The sequence below is a fragment of the Alternaria rosae genome (assembly GCF_020736505.1).
Source record: "Alternaria rosae strain MPI-PUGE-AT-0040 chromosome Unknown BKA58scaffold_2, whole genome shotgun sequence".
Taxonomy (NCBI): domain Eukaryota; kingdom Fungi; phylum Ascomycota; class Dothideomycetes; order Pleosporales; family Pleosporaceae; genus Alternaria; species Alternaria rosae.
Genome location: NW_025763571.1, coordinates 3563776 through 3582932, shown reverse-complemented (window position 1 = coordinate 3582932; position 19157 = coordinate 3563776). Strand labels below are relative to the sequence as shown.

At 52.9% G+C, this 19157-nt stretch overlaps 5 protein-coding genes across 5 annotated transcripts; 1 reads left to right on the top strand and 4 right to left on the bottom strand.

The window, feature by feature from the left end:
* Positions 1–19: 19 nt before the first annotated feature.
* On the bottom strand, positions 20–806 carry BKA58DRAFT_453025 (uncharacterized protein; the record flags this gene model as incomplete). Its single annotated transcript, XM_046174444.1, has 1 exon — positions 20–806. A coding segment is annotated over one exon (459 nt), but the record flags the coding sequence as incomplete, so codon positions are not given.
* A 1821-nt stretch (positions 807–2627) lies between these two features.
* Positions 2628–3829, bottom strand: BKA58DRAFT_436481 (peflin; the record flags this gene model as incomplete). The annotated part of the gene is made up of 5 exons (XM_046173413.1): positions 2628–2706; positions 2770–3051; positions 3105–3246; positions 3297–3720; positions 3770–3829. 5 exons carry the CDS (start codon positions 3827–3829, stop codon positions 2628–2630), a joined length of 987 nt encoding a protein of 328 aa, XP_046029615.1.
* Positions 3830–4348: 519 nt separating this feature from the next.
* BKA58DRAFT_377979 (uncharacterized protein) lies at positions 4349–5642 on the bottom strand. The gene has a single exon (XM_046169661.1). It carries the CDS (start codon positions 5500–5502, stop codon positions 4738–4740), a length of 765 nt encoding a protein of 254 aa, XP_046029614.1. The 5' UTR covers positions 5503–5642; the 3' UTR covers positions 4349–4737.
* A 4570-nt stretch (positions 5643–10212) lies between these two features.
* BKA58DRAFT_418226 (uncharacterized protein) lies at positions 10213–14333 on the bottom strand. The gene is made up of 6 exons (XM_046172663.1): positions 13890–14333; positions 13680–13837; positions 13534–13627; positions 13256–13484; positions 10655–13204; positions 10213–10605 (listed from the first exon to the last, which is right to left on the bottom strand). The coding sequence occupies exons 1-5, from the start codon at positions 14065–14067 to the stop codon at positions 10666–10668; spliced, it is 3198 nt and encodes a 1065-aa protein (XP_046029613.1). The 5' UTR covers positions 14068–14333; the 3' UTR covers positions 10213–10605; positions 10655–10665.
* Positions 14334–15604: 1271 nt separating this feature from the next.
* Positions 15605–17366, top strand: BKA58DRAFT_377972 (uncharacterized protein). Its single transcript, XM_046169660.1, has one exon. It carries the CDS (start codon positions 15778–15780, stop codon positions 17116–17118), a length of 1341 nt encoding a protein of 446 aa, XP_046029612.1. The 5' UTR covers positions 15605–15777; the 3' UTR covers positions 17119–17366.
* Positions 17367–19157: the final 1791 nt, after the last annotated feature.

Below are 19157 nucleotides of genomic sequence, written 5' to 3'. Positions count from 1 at the left end.
TCTTTATATACCATCACAACTACAATACCCTCTCATCATTATCTCGTCGAAACCACAAGTTCTCATCATTGGTTGCGGCGCCGTCGGCTTATTGCAAGGCTACTACCTATCTACAGGCGCAAACAGTGGCATGGTTGTCACGTGTGAGGACGCAGGTACTCTAGTTTGCAGAGGAATCAAGGGCAACAACCCTTCTGGCAAGAGCAAAGTTTATGGTGGAGTTTGTCCGAAGTGTTGACAAAGTAAGCTTACTGTTCAAGGAAGATATACATTTGTAAGCACAAATACCAAACTTATTTAGATAGATCCACAAGGACAGTGTCGCATGATGTCCTTAAGAAGTTCCCCTATCTAGTACGCTCTTCCAGCATCTGCAAGTCTCCTACGATTTCAGTTGCATTTCCATATTCTCCGATCCAACATTTCCGGATAACGTCTTCAGCCGGAAGTTCCTCTAAAGGTGGAAAGTTGTGGTTCTCGAATTTTCTATGGATCTCGTCCTCATCTAAAGTATCAAGGTCAGGAAAGGGTAGTTGGCCACTTATTATAACGCAGAGTGCTGTCCCGAATGCAAATATGTTGGTTCTATAGTTACGGTAGTTGCGATCCGAACGTGGCATTGATGACATGCTTCTCTCGCTTGACCCACCATCTAAGGCGACGGTGCCATCAGAGTGCAAGAGTTTACCTTGAAAATCATATAATTTGACCGATGACTGTCGGTCAAGGAGGAGGTTGCCAACACTCACGTCGCCTTGAATGACATATTTTGTGTGGACGTAGGCGAGACCTTCGGCGGCTTGTCGTCCCTAGGTTAGTCTCTGCGTCGATGAGGTGTTAAGGTTGGTTTTGAGATAGCACTCGACAAATCCGTTCGGTACATACCCTAGTAGGAGGCCATCTTCATGCTTTCCTCTAATTTGAATTATCCGAAGATGCTCCCCCAGTCTTTAAGAATCTTTTCTTCGACCTGAAGGCCTTCAACAGCTACTTATCTTGTACAGCGCCGGAACCTCTGAGCATCAATGGGATGTAAGCCATCCGCCTCTTGTGGCGAGGCGGGATATTCCAGGACAGTGGTGTCATTAACAAGTCCAACGAAGGGGTTTGTGCCGGCAGCAATAACGGAGTGGACTCTTCTTGGGTACTACGGGTGGAAATCAAATGGGTTCATCCCAGAGAAGTACATTCCTGTATGAGTTGGATGCTAGCGAGCGGCGGAGAGTGGGTGTTGCGTATTCGGCAGGCTCAGTTCGCGGATATGGTAGTGTTGACCGTTCTCGCTCGAGAATTGAAGGGCGCACTGGATTACCAGCTCTTATTTGCGGTGACTAAGGTCATTAGTGTCTCGTGTTAGAGTGCGTCTCCTAAGAAAGAGATAGACATTACATTAGTTTTTAATGAACAAATATGAATGCTGTCTCATACAAGAAAAAAACTAAACAGGTCTACAGACTACATTAAGACAAAAACATGCAAAGTAGGTAATCTGAAGTTAATGTAGGCTCGAGGATTTTTTTCCCATGTTAATGTAATGCTTTTCTTCTGCATTAGTGTAAGCAAATGGGGTTATACCCGCTGTAGGCGGGCTATGATAAGAGACAGTATAGACTACAGTGAAGTGCAAGTTCATAATACCGCTCGTCATCAGCTGCCCAGAATACTTCGTCATCGCCCTTCATAGATGCCCGCGCTTCACACAACACAATTACTCCAACGTGTACTCGACACCGAGACATGCCAGCTCAAGTATGCATTGTCATTCCAATAGTCAGGTCCTTCTTTGTTGTAACAAATAATCATACAATCGAACATGAACCTCTCAATACTCTTTGTTATCAGATTCTTCGCGCATCCAACTACGCACTTACGAATTGCTCAACATCAAGCCCCGCTGCGGTCCCTCAAAAGCTTCAACAACTAGAAAATCCTGCCAAAAGATCCCACCATGCCACGGTACCAATCTCGACCCCGAGGCTTTGGATATGACCATGCTCCGTAAGTTTGTCTATTCTCTCCCCATATTTCACGCCATCTTGGTAAATGGATTCCTTCCTACTAGCACTGCACTGACTGTACATTTCAAGACACCTTCACTACGGCCCTGTGTTCGACTACAACGGCTACCATGAAGGCCGCGAGGGAGGGCATCGCGTGCGGGAACACTCATATACGCACGCTGCGTCAGGATTGACTGTAGTGAGGTACGATGCTGGAGGCGATGACGGCGATGACTATTATTATTATCGTCGTCGAGGCGGTGCCGGAAGGAAGAGATGGGGGTGGAGAGAAAGGTTTAGGTGCTTGTAGTCTGCACATAGTTCGAGAGAAGCAAACGTAGTATCAATGTTTTCGTTTGTATCAAACGGGTATCTAGATTCATTACCTTCATCAAGTATGCCTGGTCTCCGACCATAACCACACATGTTCCTCGCTCGTTTGGATACCAGTTCAGATGTTCCGCCTTCCTTCGACGTGACGTGGCACTACGGAATGGGCCATGGTAAGATTTTGTTCCCTTTTGCGTAGGCGACCAAATGCCCGAGAGTATCCAGAGTGGCAACGCATCCAAGTGTTGCGCAAATGGTATACATGTGTTCCTGCTGTTCATCGCTGGCGGATGATTTCTAGTAGAGTCCGGTATCAGTGGAGGCCGAAATCGAGTTGAAGAGGAATAAAGCTTGCGCACCTGTGAGAAACTCCTCGCTACAAACATAGTTAGCACACGTTCAAAAAGCATTCTTTCACACTCTTAAGTATGCCACTTACAAGCTCAGCGTGATATAGCCGTCGCGATCCTCGTCGTACTTCTTGAACACATCCGTCATCCTCTTCAGACTAATGCACGCTTGGACGAACAGATCGAAGCTCAGTGCGTTGCGTCCGTCGCGGTCGTACGTGCGGTACAGAAGAGTGACGAATGCTTGCGAGAGACGGTATCCGAAGGCGATGAGGGCTTCGTTGAACTCAGCGTAGGATATGCTGCCGGAATGGTCTTGGTCGAAACGGTCGAACAGGCTGCGCCAGGCTGAGAGGAAACCCCAGAGCCCACTACAAACAATGTGTTAGCTTGAACCTGTCAGGAGAGGGACGAGGCCAAGTACCAGAATTCGTCAAAGTTGACGGAACCAGATCTATTGGTGTCGAACATTCGGATCATCATACGGACGGTGTGAGGATCGAAAGGTGTCCAGTCGCCGTTGACCAGCGCTGTTCGAAGCTCAGCTTCTGTGAGCTCACCACTCTCTGTCGCATGCGTTAGCATTCTGCATATAGGAAGTCTTGCTACAACATACTGTCTTTGTCGACCGCGCCGAATAGTCTCCACAGCGCTTCGCGGTCATTCGCATCTCTTGGCGGTGGTGCAGGAGTAGGCGGCGGTCTCGACTGCTGCGCCAACTGCGGTCTTCCATGATATCCCTGTGGCGGAGGGCCATGACCGTAGTTGACTGGTGGAGGCGATCCAACCCCCATTCTATTGTCTGGCCTCGCGTCGTACCGGCCGTCGTACCGCGGGTCGCTGTATGCGCCTGGTGGGGGTCTGCTGTCATATCCACCACCTCCTGCGCCGCGTCCACCACCATAGCGCTCATCGGGACGAGTGTCGTATCTCTGGCCGCTAGGAACGGGCGGGGGAGGTTTGTTGTAGTCGGGACGCGCGGAGCTGGTGCGCGGTGGGCGTGAGGCCGCCGATGCGTTTTGCGACATCATCGCAGCAGCCTGGTCTACGTCAGTCCTGCAGGCGCGTCGAGGGGTTGCAAAGACGTACCTGCTCAGGCTCGGCATGCATAGGCAGCCTGTCCGGGTTGAAGCCTTTGTTGTAGGCCATAATGGGGGCGAGTCGTCTTGTGTTTGCAGGGTGGAAAGCAAGATGTCGCAAGGTCGAGGGCTGATATATGAAGGTGACACCAAGCTTCAGCTTCTCGGCGCGGGCAGACAATCGTCACGCAGACAAGTGACTCCCAAACACAGGAAGATGCTAGTAGGTTATCGTACAAAGGCTCTACGATCAGCCGAGTAAGATGCGGCTCCAACGATCAAAGCCCAACTTCGCCCTTCACAGCCCGGTTGCGGCTGACACCAACGGCGACCCCTTGGGTAGGCATATGCGCAGCGGGGCAGTCGCCTTGGCCCTATGACGCACTAGCCCCCGTGCCGGTCAACAACAAGGGAATGTCTACCGCGATGCGAATACGGCCAAATCAGGGGTGGCATAGCGCAAAGACTTGACCGTCGTGTTCTTACCCAATGTTCCGATTTCCGAAGGTTCGGCCAGTTGCTGTGGGGTTTGCAGGTCATTCGTTCACTGCAGTTCCGAGTCACGTAGAGCTTGCGTAATGGGGTATCCTTGTATGTTTGGGTGGACTCATCCAAGTTGTTCATTGGTATTATTTTTTACAAAGAAGTGCAAATCGCAACTCTGATCGTTCGTCATGCCATAACCGGTAGCCCAAGAGAGCCCAAGTGCAACCGTCAAATTGTGAAACGAGACAAAATACTAGATGACAACAACGATAATCATCGTGGGTATCCAACGCCCCTGCACCCAAGTTCTACAAATCCTTCAAAAAAAACAACACATACAGTATGTAGTATGCATCGAGCATCGCTGGCTGGCCTCCAGGAAGTAAAGACCGTGACAGAAAGATAAAAATAAGGGGTACAAATACAGTATGGCCAAGGCCACACGAGAAAGAAGATTGCTGCAAAAGAGCCTTTCGAGCTCTGTTACGCTGCTCAGGTCTTGACTCGCTTCTGGTTGCCGTCATCTGAGCCCTGATCAGACGTCTTGCGCTTGCGCTCTGCAGAATCATCGCGGGCGAAGCTGGGTCCGTTCGGGGCTACTGGAGTCTGGAAAGTCAAAGGGCTCGGCAGCATGTTGGAGTCGCGGCCAAAACCCCACTCGGGGTAAAAGCTGGAAGGCGAGGGAAGTAGACCATTCTCAACAAAGCGACTGGGAAGTGCTGAGATGGGGGTTTCCATGTTGTCGCGGCTACCGTACGAGTTGCTGTTCGATGGCGGTGGAGGACGAGCAAAAGGGTTAGGCGGGCCAGTTGCACCGGCACTGAGCAGCGAGTTGGCACTTGGTGACGGAGGAGGTAGGACTACTCCGGAAGAGTGCGATGCGTCGGTACTTCGTCCAGGAGTTGCGCCCGTAGTTCCAGAGTCTTTGGGAGATGAATCGGCCGTGGCACTTCCAGCGTCGGACTGTTCGCTCGGAATCTGCACCCTCAATCTCGGCTTGCTTTCACCCATGCGCAGGCTGTTTGTTCGCGACGGAGGAGGAATGGTGGGCATGGAAGACGTAGACTGTGTCCGCTGCGGCGGCTGCTGGACAGGCGCTTGTGGAGGCTGAGCCTGAGGCTTCGGGTCACCGTTTGGCTGCAATCGCGACATGGCGGCCACGTCAATCGACTGCGCTCGGTTCTCCTGTTTGATGTAGGGGGCTTCGCTGCGAGACAGGTTTGAGTTGTTGCTGCTGCCCCAGTGTGCTGCGAGCATGGACTGGCTGTCGTCGATTGGTGTGAAGATGCTGTGTCTGGCAGACGCGTGTAGTGGCTTGGGCTGAGGAAGAGGGGGGCTCTGGAAATCGTTCTGTTGTGGCGGGGATGGAACGGTGATTGTGGGCTGTTGCGGGTGCTCTTGTTGCGACTGGGACACTTGCGGGGGTGGAGGCGGCGGGGACAATCGATGCTGCTGCTGCTGCTGTTGTTGTTGTTGTTGTTGTTGTTGTTGTTGTTGTTGTTGTTGTTGTTGTTGTTGTTGCTGCTGCTGGGCTTGTTGCTGAGCCTGTTGCTGGGCTTGCACCTGTGCCTGTTGTTGCGCCTGTACCTGGGCCTGCTGCTCTTGTTGATGCTGGTGTTGCTGCTGCTGCTGCTGATGTTGGTGTTGTGCCTGTTGCTGTTGCTGGAACGTGGGTGGCATTGACTGTCGGCGCTGCTGCTCTTGCTGCATGTATTGAACTTGAGGATGTGTGGGCATGGGGTGCGTGAACTGGTACTGGGCGGTGGGTGGTGTAGGCTGAGGCTTGGGCGCCATCTGCTGGGCAGCTTGCGGGTTGTAGAAGGGCGGGTTCGGCATGTAGGCATAGTTGTTGGGCGGCGGAGGGGCTTGCGAAGGGTATGGCTGGGGCGGCGCAAGGTTAGAGCTAGGTCTGCGGATGTGGCCTACTCGCGAGTTCGGTCGCGACAGGTGGTGAGGCGGCTGTGGAGAGGGCCCTCGCTGCTGGAAGGCGCCGTTGCCGATTGGCGGAGACATGGACGGCGCCCCGTGTCTTATGTGCTGGAACTGCGAGTGCTGCATGTGATGGGGCATCATCGAGTGCTCGGGTGGGGTGTGCGAGTCTCGGGGCAGGGCGCCCTCGTCGTCCTCATCCTCGTCATCGTCGCCATCTTTCTTGCCCATGAAGTCCTCTGGACCCTTGTGCTCGTGTGCTCCGCCATACTGCGTGACCTGTCAGTGTCATTGTGCTTTAGCGCAGCTCTCGATCCAGGGTCGGAGGGGATGCCTACATATTGGTACCGGCCAATCGTCTCGTTGATGTCGCCGGAAGAGAATTCGTAGAGCTTCTTGTTGTGGCCGAAGATGATGACGGCCACGTCGACGGAGCAGAGCACCGAGAGCTCGTGCGCCTTCTTGAAGAGGCCGCCTTTGCGCTTGAGGAAGGTGCTGCAGCGGGTTAGTGGCTGCACGCGAGGGCCGTGGTGGTGGTGCGGCAGCTGACTTACACGGAGCGGTTCCGGTCGTCCTTGATGGCCTTGATCTCAATCTTTCTGCGACCCATGGTGGATGGCGATGCTAGACGGGCAGGCGCATGGAGCGACGGCGAGGTGTCGAGGAGCAGAGCACGATGGCACTAGCTTGCGCGGCAGAGGCGTGTTCACGAAGACGTGCAGCGTTTCAGCGCGGCCAGGAGGGAGTGGGCGGCGAGAATCGGCGCGGTGGATGCTCGATTCTTTTTCGCGACTCCAGGGCTATATGGCTGTGATGCGCGACACAAAGGTCGGTTGCTGCTCTCACAGAAAGCGTGAGGCTCTGAACGTGATGTGCAGAGGAAACGATGATGGGGTGGGTGGGCGCCCCTATATTTAGAAATCTGGCGTCTGCAGAGCCCAGGCCATCCGATCGCTAATATGCCCGGTTACAGGTTATTTGCTCGGTTTGGGCCATCGTGCCACGTCCGCCGTGCCCTTGCAATTGGGTGTGCAATCTGTACGTCCATCTCGCAGAGTTGGCTAACTGCACTTGGGCTGTTTACTCCACCTGCGACGCCCAGCTGAGTTATTTTAGGGACATATCAGAGCCAGGGTCCAACGGCCTCACACGCGCAGAACAGACCCTTGATGCCGTACAGTAGCAGAATGAGACAGCTGCCTTTTACCGGCATTGCGCTACCGCGCTCCTCTTCGTCTCTCAGATTAGCAAGGCCGTCTTACCGGCTCTGCAGCGACAGACGGGCGTCGCTATTCTTGCGTGCCATGGCCACCGGGCACGCCAGTCGGCGCTTGCAGAGATAATGACGAGAGTCGACCCAGGCTGCAGACGTTGGCCAGCGTGGGATAGGCGCAGGGCGGAGGCATTCGGTCGGCCGGTACTCCTTGTGCGGCATTGCACTTACCGGTGCGCCATTTGCACCCTTTCCGAGACCGTGTTTTGCTAGCGACACATGGCGGAGCACTGGCTCAATCATCTCTCTCAAACAGTAGCCTCCTCGACTGTGAGGGCAGTCCCTGGGTGAGCTGGACTGCAATCATTCAATACAGGCTGCCGTCGAGGGCACCCCGCTCCCCGCCGGATGCGGCGCGGTATCCATGTAATCTCCATCTTCACACGTCCGTTAATCTGTATGCAGACGCGTCGCTTGCAGACGATCGGATAACGTCCATACACATCATCTCCAGTATCTGCTTCCATGTCCTCAGGCGTTGAAGTTGGATTAGGGCTCGCAGCACGCGGTTCCTAGCGCGGCTGCCTCCCATGTCCGAAACACGATATTTTTAGAAGGCCATGCCGCAAACCCACGCCCACGGCTGGCATGACACACCCACTACCGCCTCTGATTGACTGACGGACCCAGCTTACCTCAACACACATATCCAAAGCTCCAGATCGTTGCACGTTGCTAAGCTGCTGTTCGTCTATCACTTCCTTTCCGCCCTTGTCGTTTTCCCGTTGACATAATCTCACCCGCCTAGCCGCCGGCATCGTGTCTCTTCCCCAGCTTCACTAGCTCAGGTTCTGCTTGCGTATACCCCACTGCCAGGATATTAGTCTATGTGATTGCAGTCTTCACCTGCTGAAGCGACTGTGCCCCACTGGCCAGCGGCTCCACAGAACATGTGCTCTTCATTGAAGCTTGTTGGTTCTAATTGAAGCACCACAGATACCCGCATCACTCAGCAACGCGTCACTTCGTCCTCATCAAAGAAAAGACGTTCGCCGGAAAATTAGCGGCCCGGCGCGTCTAACCCCTCTATCAGACGCAGGTACACTCTTCGGCTGTTATTCTTAGTTTCACATGCACACCACCCGGTAACCCTCCCTTTGTTTCTTATCATCACCTAACCCTCACCCAGTGACCTGGTCGATGCAGGTACACACCTCGTGTTATTTTGGGCCGCATGCTGGCCCTCAGGATTCTCATCTCTCCAATCGCTATGAACTCTGGCCCCAACCCGAGACCTGTGCCTCAGGGAAGACCGCGTGGTAGATGCAGGTACACTGCTCGGACGTTATTTCTGGACGTCTCAGATTTGATATACTAATCCCATGTTCATGATGACAGAGGCAATGCGTTCTCGATCTTGACCATCAACTACTGCACGTCGTCGGCGTCTACAAGAGATCGTCAAGGCACACTTATCAGGGGAGCAGGGATGACCAGGTGTGTTCAGAATAGAAATCGACATCATGAGCTTGTCAAGTTCCTTCGAAAACCATCTCCGGGCGCGTATCTTCAGCGATACAGCAATCGACCTGATCCATGGATGAGTTGTTGGTACTGTCAGTCCATTACGGTGAGGCGCTCCGCTGGAAAGGGGTACTCCATACTTGTGCGTTACATACATACAACTATACTGAGTCTGGATATCATATTAGTGGATGGTGGAAGAGGCTACGTGGGTACAATAAGGAGAGCTTGAGCTTTCGGATGCCCTTGTCAAAAACCGCGGGTTATGATGATAAAAGTTAGCTCCCTTCTTGGATGGATACATCACGAATTGTGCAATGACACAGCCGCCATATTTTCGGCTTTTCGTTGTCTTTTCCTAGCTCATTCCTTGAAGAGAAAGGTTGAAGGAAAGAGTGACCAGTAAAGACAAGTCAAACCTGTGTGCCCCAATCCTCGCTGGCACAACAGTGTATATCTCGCCGTCTCTGTGTATAAAGCGTCTTGCGATCGCACTTTCCCCTTGCCTTCTCCATTCACAATTGGAATGCCTTGTGCTCCAACCTTTTCATCAAAAACGACGCATAAATTTCCATGGGTCCGCGTCGTCTTGCGCTCCCTACACCCAAAGATATAAGACGAGATTACGATGGCCCGGAAAGCCCATAGCGCCGTCCCTTGCAAATACTCAGTGTAGCTTTTGAGGCGCACTGCCGCAGTCACATCTACCCGGATGAAGGTTTTGTTAGAACTCCCGGGAGTACGAACTGCAGAAGAAGAAGGTGTACGAAAGCCCGAACCTTTATATTTCTCTCCCAGACTCCGCTAGTGTGCCATCACATGTCATCGCGCTGAATGTCACCCTGGCGTGAGCTACGAGATATAAAATATCGCCATCACCTCCAAGACCTCGCTTCAACTCTCCACAACGTCCCATGAAGCATCCAAAAAAGAATCAGAGAAGGCTATCATGGAGTAGTCTTTCGCCCACTTCTGTTCCAAATGACGCAAGACGAAGGTGATGCGTGCATTCCGAGTATCTTCTGGCTGCATGACGACGTACTGACAAGACTTTCGAAAAGTTCTGATCAAAGGAAGCGAGTACACCAAGTACGTAAGCGATCGCCACATCCTTCATGTCTGAAGTTTCTTTTGATAGCCTTCAAGTAATTTAGCATGCTGGCGCGGGGAGATGGCTACACGGAAGTCTTGATCCTCAGTCCCCAAACTCATCTTTCGAGTGATCCTTTAAGATCTGTTTGAGAACGGCAACAATAAGACACGACCGAGGGAATCTCAAAGTGGCACACATCGAAGTGATTACACAAGCAAAACGTCTTGATTAAACATTTCAACAGTCTCTCTTTCTGAACATATAACACGCTACGTCGTCTCCACCATTGTATGTATTATCGTGGTCATCGAACATGTGTGACCATGTAACTGTGCATGTCCGCAAAGATGTGTACCTAGACAACGATGTACATTCCCCCCGAGGTATCTCAGCAAAACGTAAGAAAATCGAAACAGATACAGAGTGAATGAAGCAAGCCGATTGCCAGCCATAAAGTTATGAAGCTGACGGGTATTTAGGCGTGGAAAGCACAAATTATGCCCATTGTCGTAGAAGAAAAACCAGAAAGTCGAAATGGGAAAGGGTATCGAGCTCTTTGTACGCTGGGAAAACAGAACGGGTATGTGATGCTAAAGAAGATCTGAAGAACCGTTAGCAAGATCTAAGTAGAAGAACACCACGATGCTTACCAAAGCACATTCTACCACTGTCTTCCGGCGCCAGGTCCAGCTGCTGCCGGCTGACCATCAACGTTGCCAGTAAGTTCGGCGACACGCGCCTTGATTCGGGCAACACGGCTTTCGATGGTCTCCTCGCCGCTTGTCTCACCTTCGTCGGTGCGTTGACTCTGGCTCACACTTCGGCTACGTCGAACCTGCTCTTCACTAAGCCTTGCGGCGCGCTCTGCTGCATTCTTCCTAATCTGCGCCCAGCGATCCTGAGATGGGGATTGTTGCTTTGTGAACTCGATAGATTCCTCGGATATGTCATCCGCATACTCCGGTGCACGTTGAGTCGGGGTCCTAGGGTTGGTCTGTTGTACCTGTCGACGAGGCACGGTCGGGCCGGCAGCGGCATCGTCGTCGCTCTCGTCGTCAGCAGGGGCAAAAGCTGGCATATCATCCATAGGGCCTTGGTCGAATCGAGAGAAGGCTTGGTCAATTTCCTGCTGCGTTGCTGGGGCTCCAGCAACAGGGCCGCCAGCTTGAATCGGCTCTGCGACCTCGGGCGAGGAATCCGCAGGACTAGGTTCATAGTTTGGCGACGGTGCCTGCACGGGTTCCGGATGGTCATCAGTATAGGTCGGCGATGGCTCTCGTATGTTAGGCTGGTGGTCGTCCAGTCGAGACGTACTGCGCACGGCATCGGATGCTTGGAAGTACGAATCATCCGCAGGCGCAGGTGCAGGTACTGCAGCGGGCGTTTCAGTCTTCTTCCTTCCGAAAAGCTTCCTGAATCCACCGCCCTCCTTCTTCTTCAACTTGTTCGGTGAGATCTTCTTCCCATGTGCGGCACCCTGGTCCTCACTGACGCGAGTCTTGGGCTGAGGAGCTACAACTGGCTTACGATCGGGGATTGACTTCCTCAAAGCAGGATGCTGATTCGGAGTCGCGCCTGTCTGGATAGACTTCTCGTCCGAGATGGGCAATGGTGTTGCGAAGGGCGTCTCCTCTATAGGAGTGGACTGTTCCCGCGTCATTGCAACAGGGAATGACTGTTGCTGAGGAAGTGGAGTCTGGGTAGGTGACTCGTGTGGCCAAGGTACCGGTGTCACAGAAGCCTTTGTAGGCGTGGTATCAATACGAGCTGGGGAGTCTCCTCTCTCAGACTTTGGTAGCGCAGGAAGGTCCCGGTTTGACACATTTGGAGGCAGCGGGGAAGAGCGGCCATTGGCAGCTATTGTGAGGTTGTTCTTTGAACCTCTGCCCGCGGTGTGATCGCCAAGATACTGAGCACGGAGGGCATCCTTATCGAGGGCGGCTTCGCCGAACTTCTTGTCCCACTGCATGGCCGGACCAGCCTCGTTCACCAGATGTGGCTGCAATGTAAGCACACTGTTTGTTTTGACGGATGTAGTATCGTCGGTACGTCCTCTGCGTGTCGCAAATTCCTTTGCATCCTTCTCATCACGTTCGTTCTGAGCCAGCTTCGCGGCTGCAGCCTGAATTCTCGCGTGCTGGTCGGGGCCAATGCTAGTCTTGCTCATAGGCGTGTTGGTAGTCGTCCGGCTGTATGGCTCTTTTGCGGATGGCTTCTTGCCTGTCGACTTCCTCCGACCAAGTCGCCCGCGCCTCGTGAAGCTGAATTTGGACTTCTTCTCCACGATATACGCACCCTCCTCAGGGCCCACAGCTGCACCCTTGACCTGCTCTTCCATGACCAGCCACTTGGCGCCCTGAATGCGTGTCTCAATCAACGTGCATCTTCCGAACGCAGCCTTGCGATCAGTGGTCTCCTCAGAAGCCAAACTGATCATCCATACCCACCAGAAAGTCTCGTCGAGATCAAATTTGGTGATACTGGCCAGCTCACCGGGCTCGAGGTCGTCTTCGCTGAGGCCATTTCGTACGTGGGACTGAGAGCTGTGTACGCGATGCTCTCCTAGAGGTGGAAGTTTCTGGTTTGGCATCAACAGAGTAGTAGGCGGAGATTGGTTGTTCTCGTCAGCAAAACCAGAGGACAAGAAGTCCGCCCATGAAGGAGTGGTTGGGCGGCCGAAGTCGGTGTTGTTGGAGCGGGGCCCTGATCGGAGACTGGAGAACTCTCGTGGGTTGCCACCCACTGGGGTACCGTTGGTACTGGCGGAGCTGTCCATGATGCCCGAAAACCCGAAGTCTTCAAAGCGGGACCATGACGGGTCGGGCGTAGTGGGATCTGTCGACACGGTCGATTGGTTGGCCGTAGCAATGCACTCGAGTACTCTGCGGCACTCATCAGTCAGGGCCTTGACGGTGTCGTCGTATTCAGAGAATTGCTGTAGCGCCCGGTCGTCGTCTCGGTACTCGAAGTTCTTTGCGCGACGCAGCAACGCGAATGGTGTAGGCGAAACGGAGTCCACTATCATGACCACCTTGGTTGTTCGCGTTTGCATGAGGGTCGGTGTTTGCGGAGGGTACTCGGTCTGGGAGAGTAGCGCTTGGAGTGACCGTGGTAGAGCAGAGATGCCACCGACTACGTTCATGTCTGGCGATAGCGATCGCAGGTAAGCGAAGAAGAGATGACTGGCAGCGTCCGCGGCCCTGAGATTTGATTAGTATGCGTTGATTGTCCAATTCAGCGGGGCTGCTTACTTCTCCCATGTGCGATAACCACCATCGAAGCCCTTGCCGTCTTCAACGAACTCGAATGCCCACCATCCGGCTAAACGAGAGAGCTTCCTGCCGCCCATGCCGTTGCTCTTGCCTCTTGCGGCCACCGCAGACAGGAGATCGAAGAAGTCGAAAATGATGCGCTTGCGAGCTTCCGACTCGACGCTGATTGGTATGAAGGTGTCGAACGCGTGGCGCGCAAAGTTTGAATCTGGACAGAACGTCAGTGGTGATTGGGCATGTCTTTGCGGTCGTCTTACCAGATTCGCCGATCCGGAAGAGCTCGTATGCGTCCCAGGTGACGACACCGCCGGGGAGTCTGCTCCAGCACCATTTTATGATACTGCAGAGTGTCTGTCTGCGTCAGCGCATTGCTCGGTGTGGTGGGATGGGCATATCAGCCTACCAATGGCTCAGTAAGCCGCAGTTCCTGTGCCAGCCCCTCGCCTGTGTATTGCCGTGTGCCCTCGTAGGCGGCTTTGAAGAAGTTGCGTACGAAGTTGCGGGAGGCGCTTGTGTCCGAGGTGGGGCGGAAGGGGAGGAGCATAAAGGGCATGTCTAGGGCTTGAGGGAGTTAGCAGTGCCTGCGGGGTGCCAATTGACGCTGCCCACGTACCCCTCGATTTCATCTCCTGTGTGCAGACGTGGATGAGCTCCTGGATCTCGTCGGGAGCGACATCCTTGCGCGTCCACGATTCCTCCCAGCGGGGCTTGGGCGGCGCCTCGGGCTCGGGGGCAGCTTTGGCGCCCTTTTGCTTGTCCTTGGAGTGGAAGACATTCTTGAAGAAAGGCATGTTGGCTATGGCGGGGTGCGTGGCGGCTCCCGAGGGTCTTCGCTACCACCAGTTCGAGTGACGCAGTTGCGCTCGGGGGTGGATGCGCGACGCGGTGGTAGCGCGATGCAGGGACGTGTGCTATTCAATTGCTTTTTTCTGCGTATAGGCCTGTGAAGTTAGCAGTGTAGGTGTATAAAATCACTGCAAAGAAGTTCCTGGGCTCGGGCGGCCGAGGAGACGGATGGCTGCTGGCGGGAAAGGAGAAGAGCAGGCAGTTGCAGTCCGGCAGGCCTCATTAGGGTACAGGCGAAATAAGTTCCAATCGACGCCCGTCAATCGCCCATCCCTGTCCCGCCAAGCCCTCCCTTTGCAGCTAGCCCTCGCTCGCAGCCGTGGCTCCTGCACGGGACAGTGCCTCTGTTTCGCATCTTTGCTTTAGTCGCCAGCACATTCGTCCCGGTCCTCGAAAATCTACGCGGCAAACGCCTGCTTCTCGTGCGCCATTGGCGGGGCTGTGTTGATGTGTTGTCCCTCGTCGCGTCATCCACCGCGCATCCCCACCGTGTCAACGCTGACACCGCCTCATATCGTGCCAACTCGCCCTGCCTGGGCCGCTTCATCACCAGCAGCCTTATCCCAGCCATCAACACCACAGAGCACCACTACACGACGCCTCGTGGGACAGACCCTGCGTAATGCGCCCGCTGCTGATCCGACTAGCTCCCGACCCCAAGGGCCGTTGTCTCGTACGCATGAACCTGACTCCACTGTAAATCTAATACTCGTGATGCTATGGCGGCGGCTGAGAAGAAGCACATGCACCAGCTGAACTCACCCGGGGCCTGAGCGTTCTATTTGACAGCCGCTGCTAGTGGGACGAACTGTACTTGATTTGAATACAAGAGCACATCTCTCTGATCAATTATCGCAGGCAATTGGTTGGTCACATGTCAATAGACAAGGTGTAACGCGACAAGCAGCCAATTTGTGTTGATGCAACGGCAGTGTCGTGAGAAAACCATCTTACCCTTATGCTCACGTCAATAATCAACGTCTTATCGTATCTCTGCTTTTTCCTTCCAGACAGACGCGCGACCGACATGCGCAATTTCCTGCAAACCCTTACTGGTGGTACTTCGGCGCATCTTTGAAACGACAGAACAAAGTCAACTCTCCTTCACTTCCGCCCACGTCCCGATGGGACGTCAATATCTCCATGGCGGAACCCTGATGGGAATGCAGGCTCAATGAATATGACATCAGCATAGAAGCCATGTTTTCTCTGTATCTGAGCTTGCAGGAGCTGCCAATAGGGGGCAGACTATCGGCAGTATTTCCAGCAAAGACACACTACAAATTCAGATCGACAGGTGTTGTACCGCAAGAGACACCGTCTCAACTGTTCCTGATGTAGACGAGTGCTCACAAAGCCTGACATGTTGTCGTTGGGCTTGTGCAATCGCCAAGCGTTCAGGCACGTGTTTTCGTGATCCACGCTAGCCAAACCTTCAGATCGGTTCTGGCCTAGTCCCGGAGCTATCGAAATGTCGTCCCCGTTGACGTCTCGACGTTGTCTGTACCCTGAACGCATTCAAAAGCAACCCCTCGTGACATCTAGTTAATGCGATCACCAGAACTAGTCCCTTCTTGAAAGATCTGCGCAGAATTCCGGGTTCGCTTTCGTTCCTAATTGCTCTCTCAGTTGCGGGGTGCAAACAACTTCCGATCATGCCAGCCCAAACCACATGCCCAATACCCGAAGTCGACCGCGCACTCTCGTCATACATAAACAATCGGGAAGACACGCTAAGGATCCGACGGGCTCTTTCCAAGTATCTCACCTCAAGTCTGAGGCCTGTCAGTGCAGCGACCCAGAATCAACATCTGAACCATGAGTGCCCACAGAACCTGTCTGCAGCCAATACCAACCCTCCAGGCTTGAAGGACACTCGTCTGGAGTATTTACAGGCTCTGCGGGTCAAGTCACAAGCGCAAACAAGACACCGTGAACTTCAGGCTTCATTAGAAGATTTACGCGACCGTTACGTGGACGAGAACCCAACGCAGCCAGAATCAGAATACGACAACGAAGCTACGCGAGGTTACGTTGCTTTGCTACGACAGCGCCGAAGATATGCAGAACTTCAAGTCATCCAAGAATCTCTAGACAAGCTTCTCACCGCAAAGCCATCGACCGCTGCGGCTGACCCAAGAGCTTCCATCAAGAGCGCCATCGGCGAGCAACCAGACTTACCCGCCGAGAGGCTAGAGCAGCTATCGCAAGCCGAAGATGACCAGAACTGGGTCTTCAAGCTGAAGCAGGAGGTTCTCGAGGCGCGAACAGCCATGGAGCGCGCCCAGGCCGCGAGGAAGAAGGCCCAGGATGAGATGCCTGGCGAGCCCAGCTTGCAAGCGCAAGTCCATGCACTCGAGCGAGCAAGAGACGAGCTCGTTGATTGGGTGCAAGGGGAGTTGGCTAAGATGGAAGAGGACAGTGTTTTCCTTGAGGATGCCTCACCTGTCAAACGTCCAATCAGCGTCGCAGCACCCGTCGATCTAGCGTCAGCAGAGACACAGATACAAGAGTCGTACAACAAGTACATAGAAGCTCGTGCTAGTCTGCTCGAAGCTCATGCAAGCCTCCAGCAACCTCTTGATATCCAGACTGACGATCAGAACGGCGGTCCGACTACCCCCAACGAAGAGGACAAAGGCGCGGCAACGAAGCCTGCCCGGCCCATCACCAAACTCTTGCCTTACCTCCCGCATCTCACCCAGATAGCCAACAGTGAGCGTTCTTTGCTCCAACAATCTGTATACCTCCAGAGCCAGATAGCATCCGCAGACCAAGACATTGAAGAAGCGCTTCTGCGACTCTCCGGTGAAAGCCATCTCCTGCCCGCTGGCTCGAAGGAAGTCGCAGCATGGGGCAAGACAGCACGGGAAGCTGAGGCGGCCACCGAAGCATTGGTGAAAGAGCGTTTGCAAGCTGCGCGACAAGAAGTGGGGAGTGTGAGCACTATTGTAGAGCTTTGCTCGTTGCAGAGCAAGGTGTTGGAGTCAGCATAGAACGAGGAGGCGATGCCAGCATGGGATAAGGATTGCGAAACCCAGGCTGCAGCCACGATCAAGAGAGCAAGACATTATCCTCGTCAGTTACAAGGGACTCGTATGTAGCTTCAGGACAGCTCATAGCGTAGTCTTCGTACATTGACATCCGCGTATTAGACCAGTTTCTTTGTGTGATGTAAACAACGTACGTGCCCATGGCTGACAGAGCACATGTTAGCTACGATGTTTACCGCCGTTTATTACATGACTTCAAAGTACCTTCGTTTTGGTTCTCAACACAAGCGCGCCCTGATCATAGTCTTGCAAGATCTTGCCGACCAGCCACCAACGATCGAATCACTCCAGTCCTATCACAGTAAAGGTGCTCACGCCAACTCAAATCTTTGAAGACTAAGAGACGATTTTACTTCGCACATGAACCAACTGTAGCGGTCATTTGAGGCCACAAAGGCCATGTCACTTTCCCTCATTACTTTTGAAATACAACTTCGCAGAACGGTATGGTAGAGAGCGCAGAACCGCAAAGAGCAGAGGGTAGGCTTTATATGACTATTGGTATCCGTGCTATCAAGAGCACTCTGAGTGTGAGGTCTGCGTCAGATACACACGAAGCATGAGATGATCGTCTGGTAGTTTGAAGTCCAGAGCGAACGACATAACCATGCTTGTTCTCCTCTTCTTTTGAAACCGAAGTACCCACCTCCCCACCATGGGATTAGCCCTTGAAGAGACTCATGTACACTCGTTGTTTTGCCGTCCTCAGGCATCCCATCATCTTCTCTGGTGGGGGGTGGGGGTTTGGCGTGTCGTGGAAGCGGTCGTGTAATCATAGCATTGGAGTTTTGATGTGCCAAATTCAGAAAGTGAGTGATCGAGACAAAAGCTAGCGATTGGTTTGCTCTTTGAAACTTTTGAAGCCCGTCACTTTGTGTTCGCTTTGGAGTTTTTGTCGTTCACGACCGTGTCGTTTACTGCTTCCTTCGCTCGCAGCAGGACATGAATCGAGTAGCTCGATTTTTTTTGGGAGAGAACATGATGGCCTGGTATTGCTATTTTTTGTTCAGAGACTGAGCAGCTTGTGTGTAAGAGGAAGATCGTAAGCAGCAGAGGCGAGCTTTTATATAAAAGCAGTCAGTGCGCTATACCAGCTTCGTCATATAAGTCCTGCCAAAGCATGACGTGAATCAACTAACCATCATCCATACATATCAGCGAACACCATAGTATTGGCTTGTATTTTTGGAATGTTTAAGAACTGTCAAGCCATATTATGACATAGACGTGGTTTTGAAGCCCAACATCTGAGAACCTTTTGCTTAAACTTGTAGTCTTCTTGCAGTTCTCCATGAGGCTGGAGACTTTGTGTTTGAGGGTTCTGTCTTCCGACCTGAATACTATGGATTTCCATCAGCCTTTACAGCACACACTTGGACATACCTAGGTATGTTTATTGTCTCGTATTTCTGCTCACATATACGACCTTTCCCTCTACTCTTGCTTTCGAGCAAAGCGGAAGACATCAAATCCCATTCGAAACTTTTTGGAACAGAATCATTTGTAGGCCGTTTTCTTCTGGGAGGGGGAGAAGAGAGTACATACAGGGAGAATAGCAGTAAGAAGGTGAATTTTTATACACAACCCAACACTACTCACGCCATGAGATACTGCAAACATTTTTTTGTGCGGGAAAGTGAACACACAGTCTCATCGAATCTTCTCTTAACATTTTTCTCAATTCGAGAACGAGGAGATGGTAGAAAAGAGCGATGTCGAAGACATCCTGCCCATGGCTGCGTTGCTAACTTTCTTGAATGAACACATGGCGAAGACGTCTGAGCTTTTGAGAGCGACCCGGCGCAAAACTCACAGGCATGCGCTGTCCTGAATCGCTTTTTGGATGTTTGTCTCTTTAGGAAAGAAACATGGTGTAAGAAGGGAGAGCAGTCGTCTCTGCACATGTACCTGTGTTCTGTCGGTTTGGAAGCCAGGAAAAGTTTCATGGAACTTGATGCTATCCTTTTTAGAAGTATGTTCCG

Bases quoted from the DNA above. Each gene is read 5' to 3' on its own strand.
- BKA58DRAFT_377979 (XM_046169661.1), bottom strand. From the start codon at position 5,502: ATGCTCGCAGCACACTGGGGCAGCAGCAACAACTCAAACCTGTCTCGC.
- BKA58DRAFT_418226 (XM_046172663.1), bottom strand. From the start codon at position 14,067: ATGCCTTTCTTCAAGAATGTCTTCCACTCCAAGGACAAGCAAAAGGGC. The intron at 13,628-13,679 runs GTAGGCTGATAT...TGACGCAGACAG, and splicing joins TGCGGCTTACTGAGCCATTG to ACACTCTGCAGTATCATAAA. The intron at 13,205-13,255 runs GTAAGCAGCCCC...ATCAAATCTCAG, and splicing joins GGTTATCGCACATGGGAGAA to GGCCGCGGACGCTGCCAGTC.
- BKA58DRAFT_377972 (XM_046169660.1), top strand. From the start codon at position 15,778: ATGCCAGCCCAAACCACATGCCCAATACCCGAAGTCGACCGCGCACTC.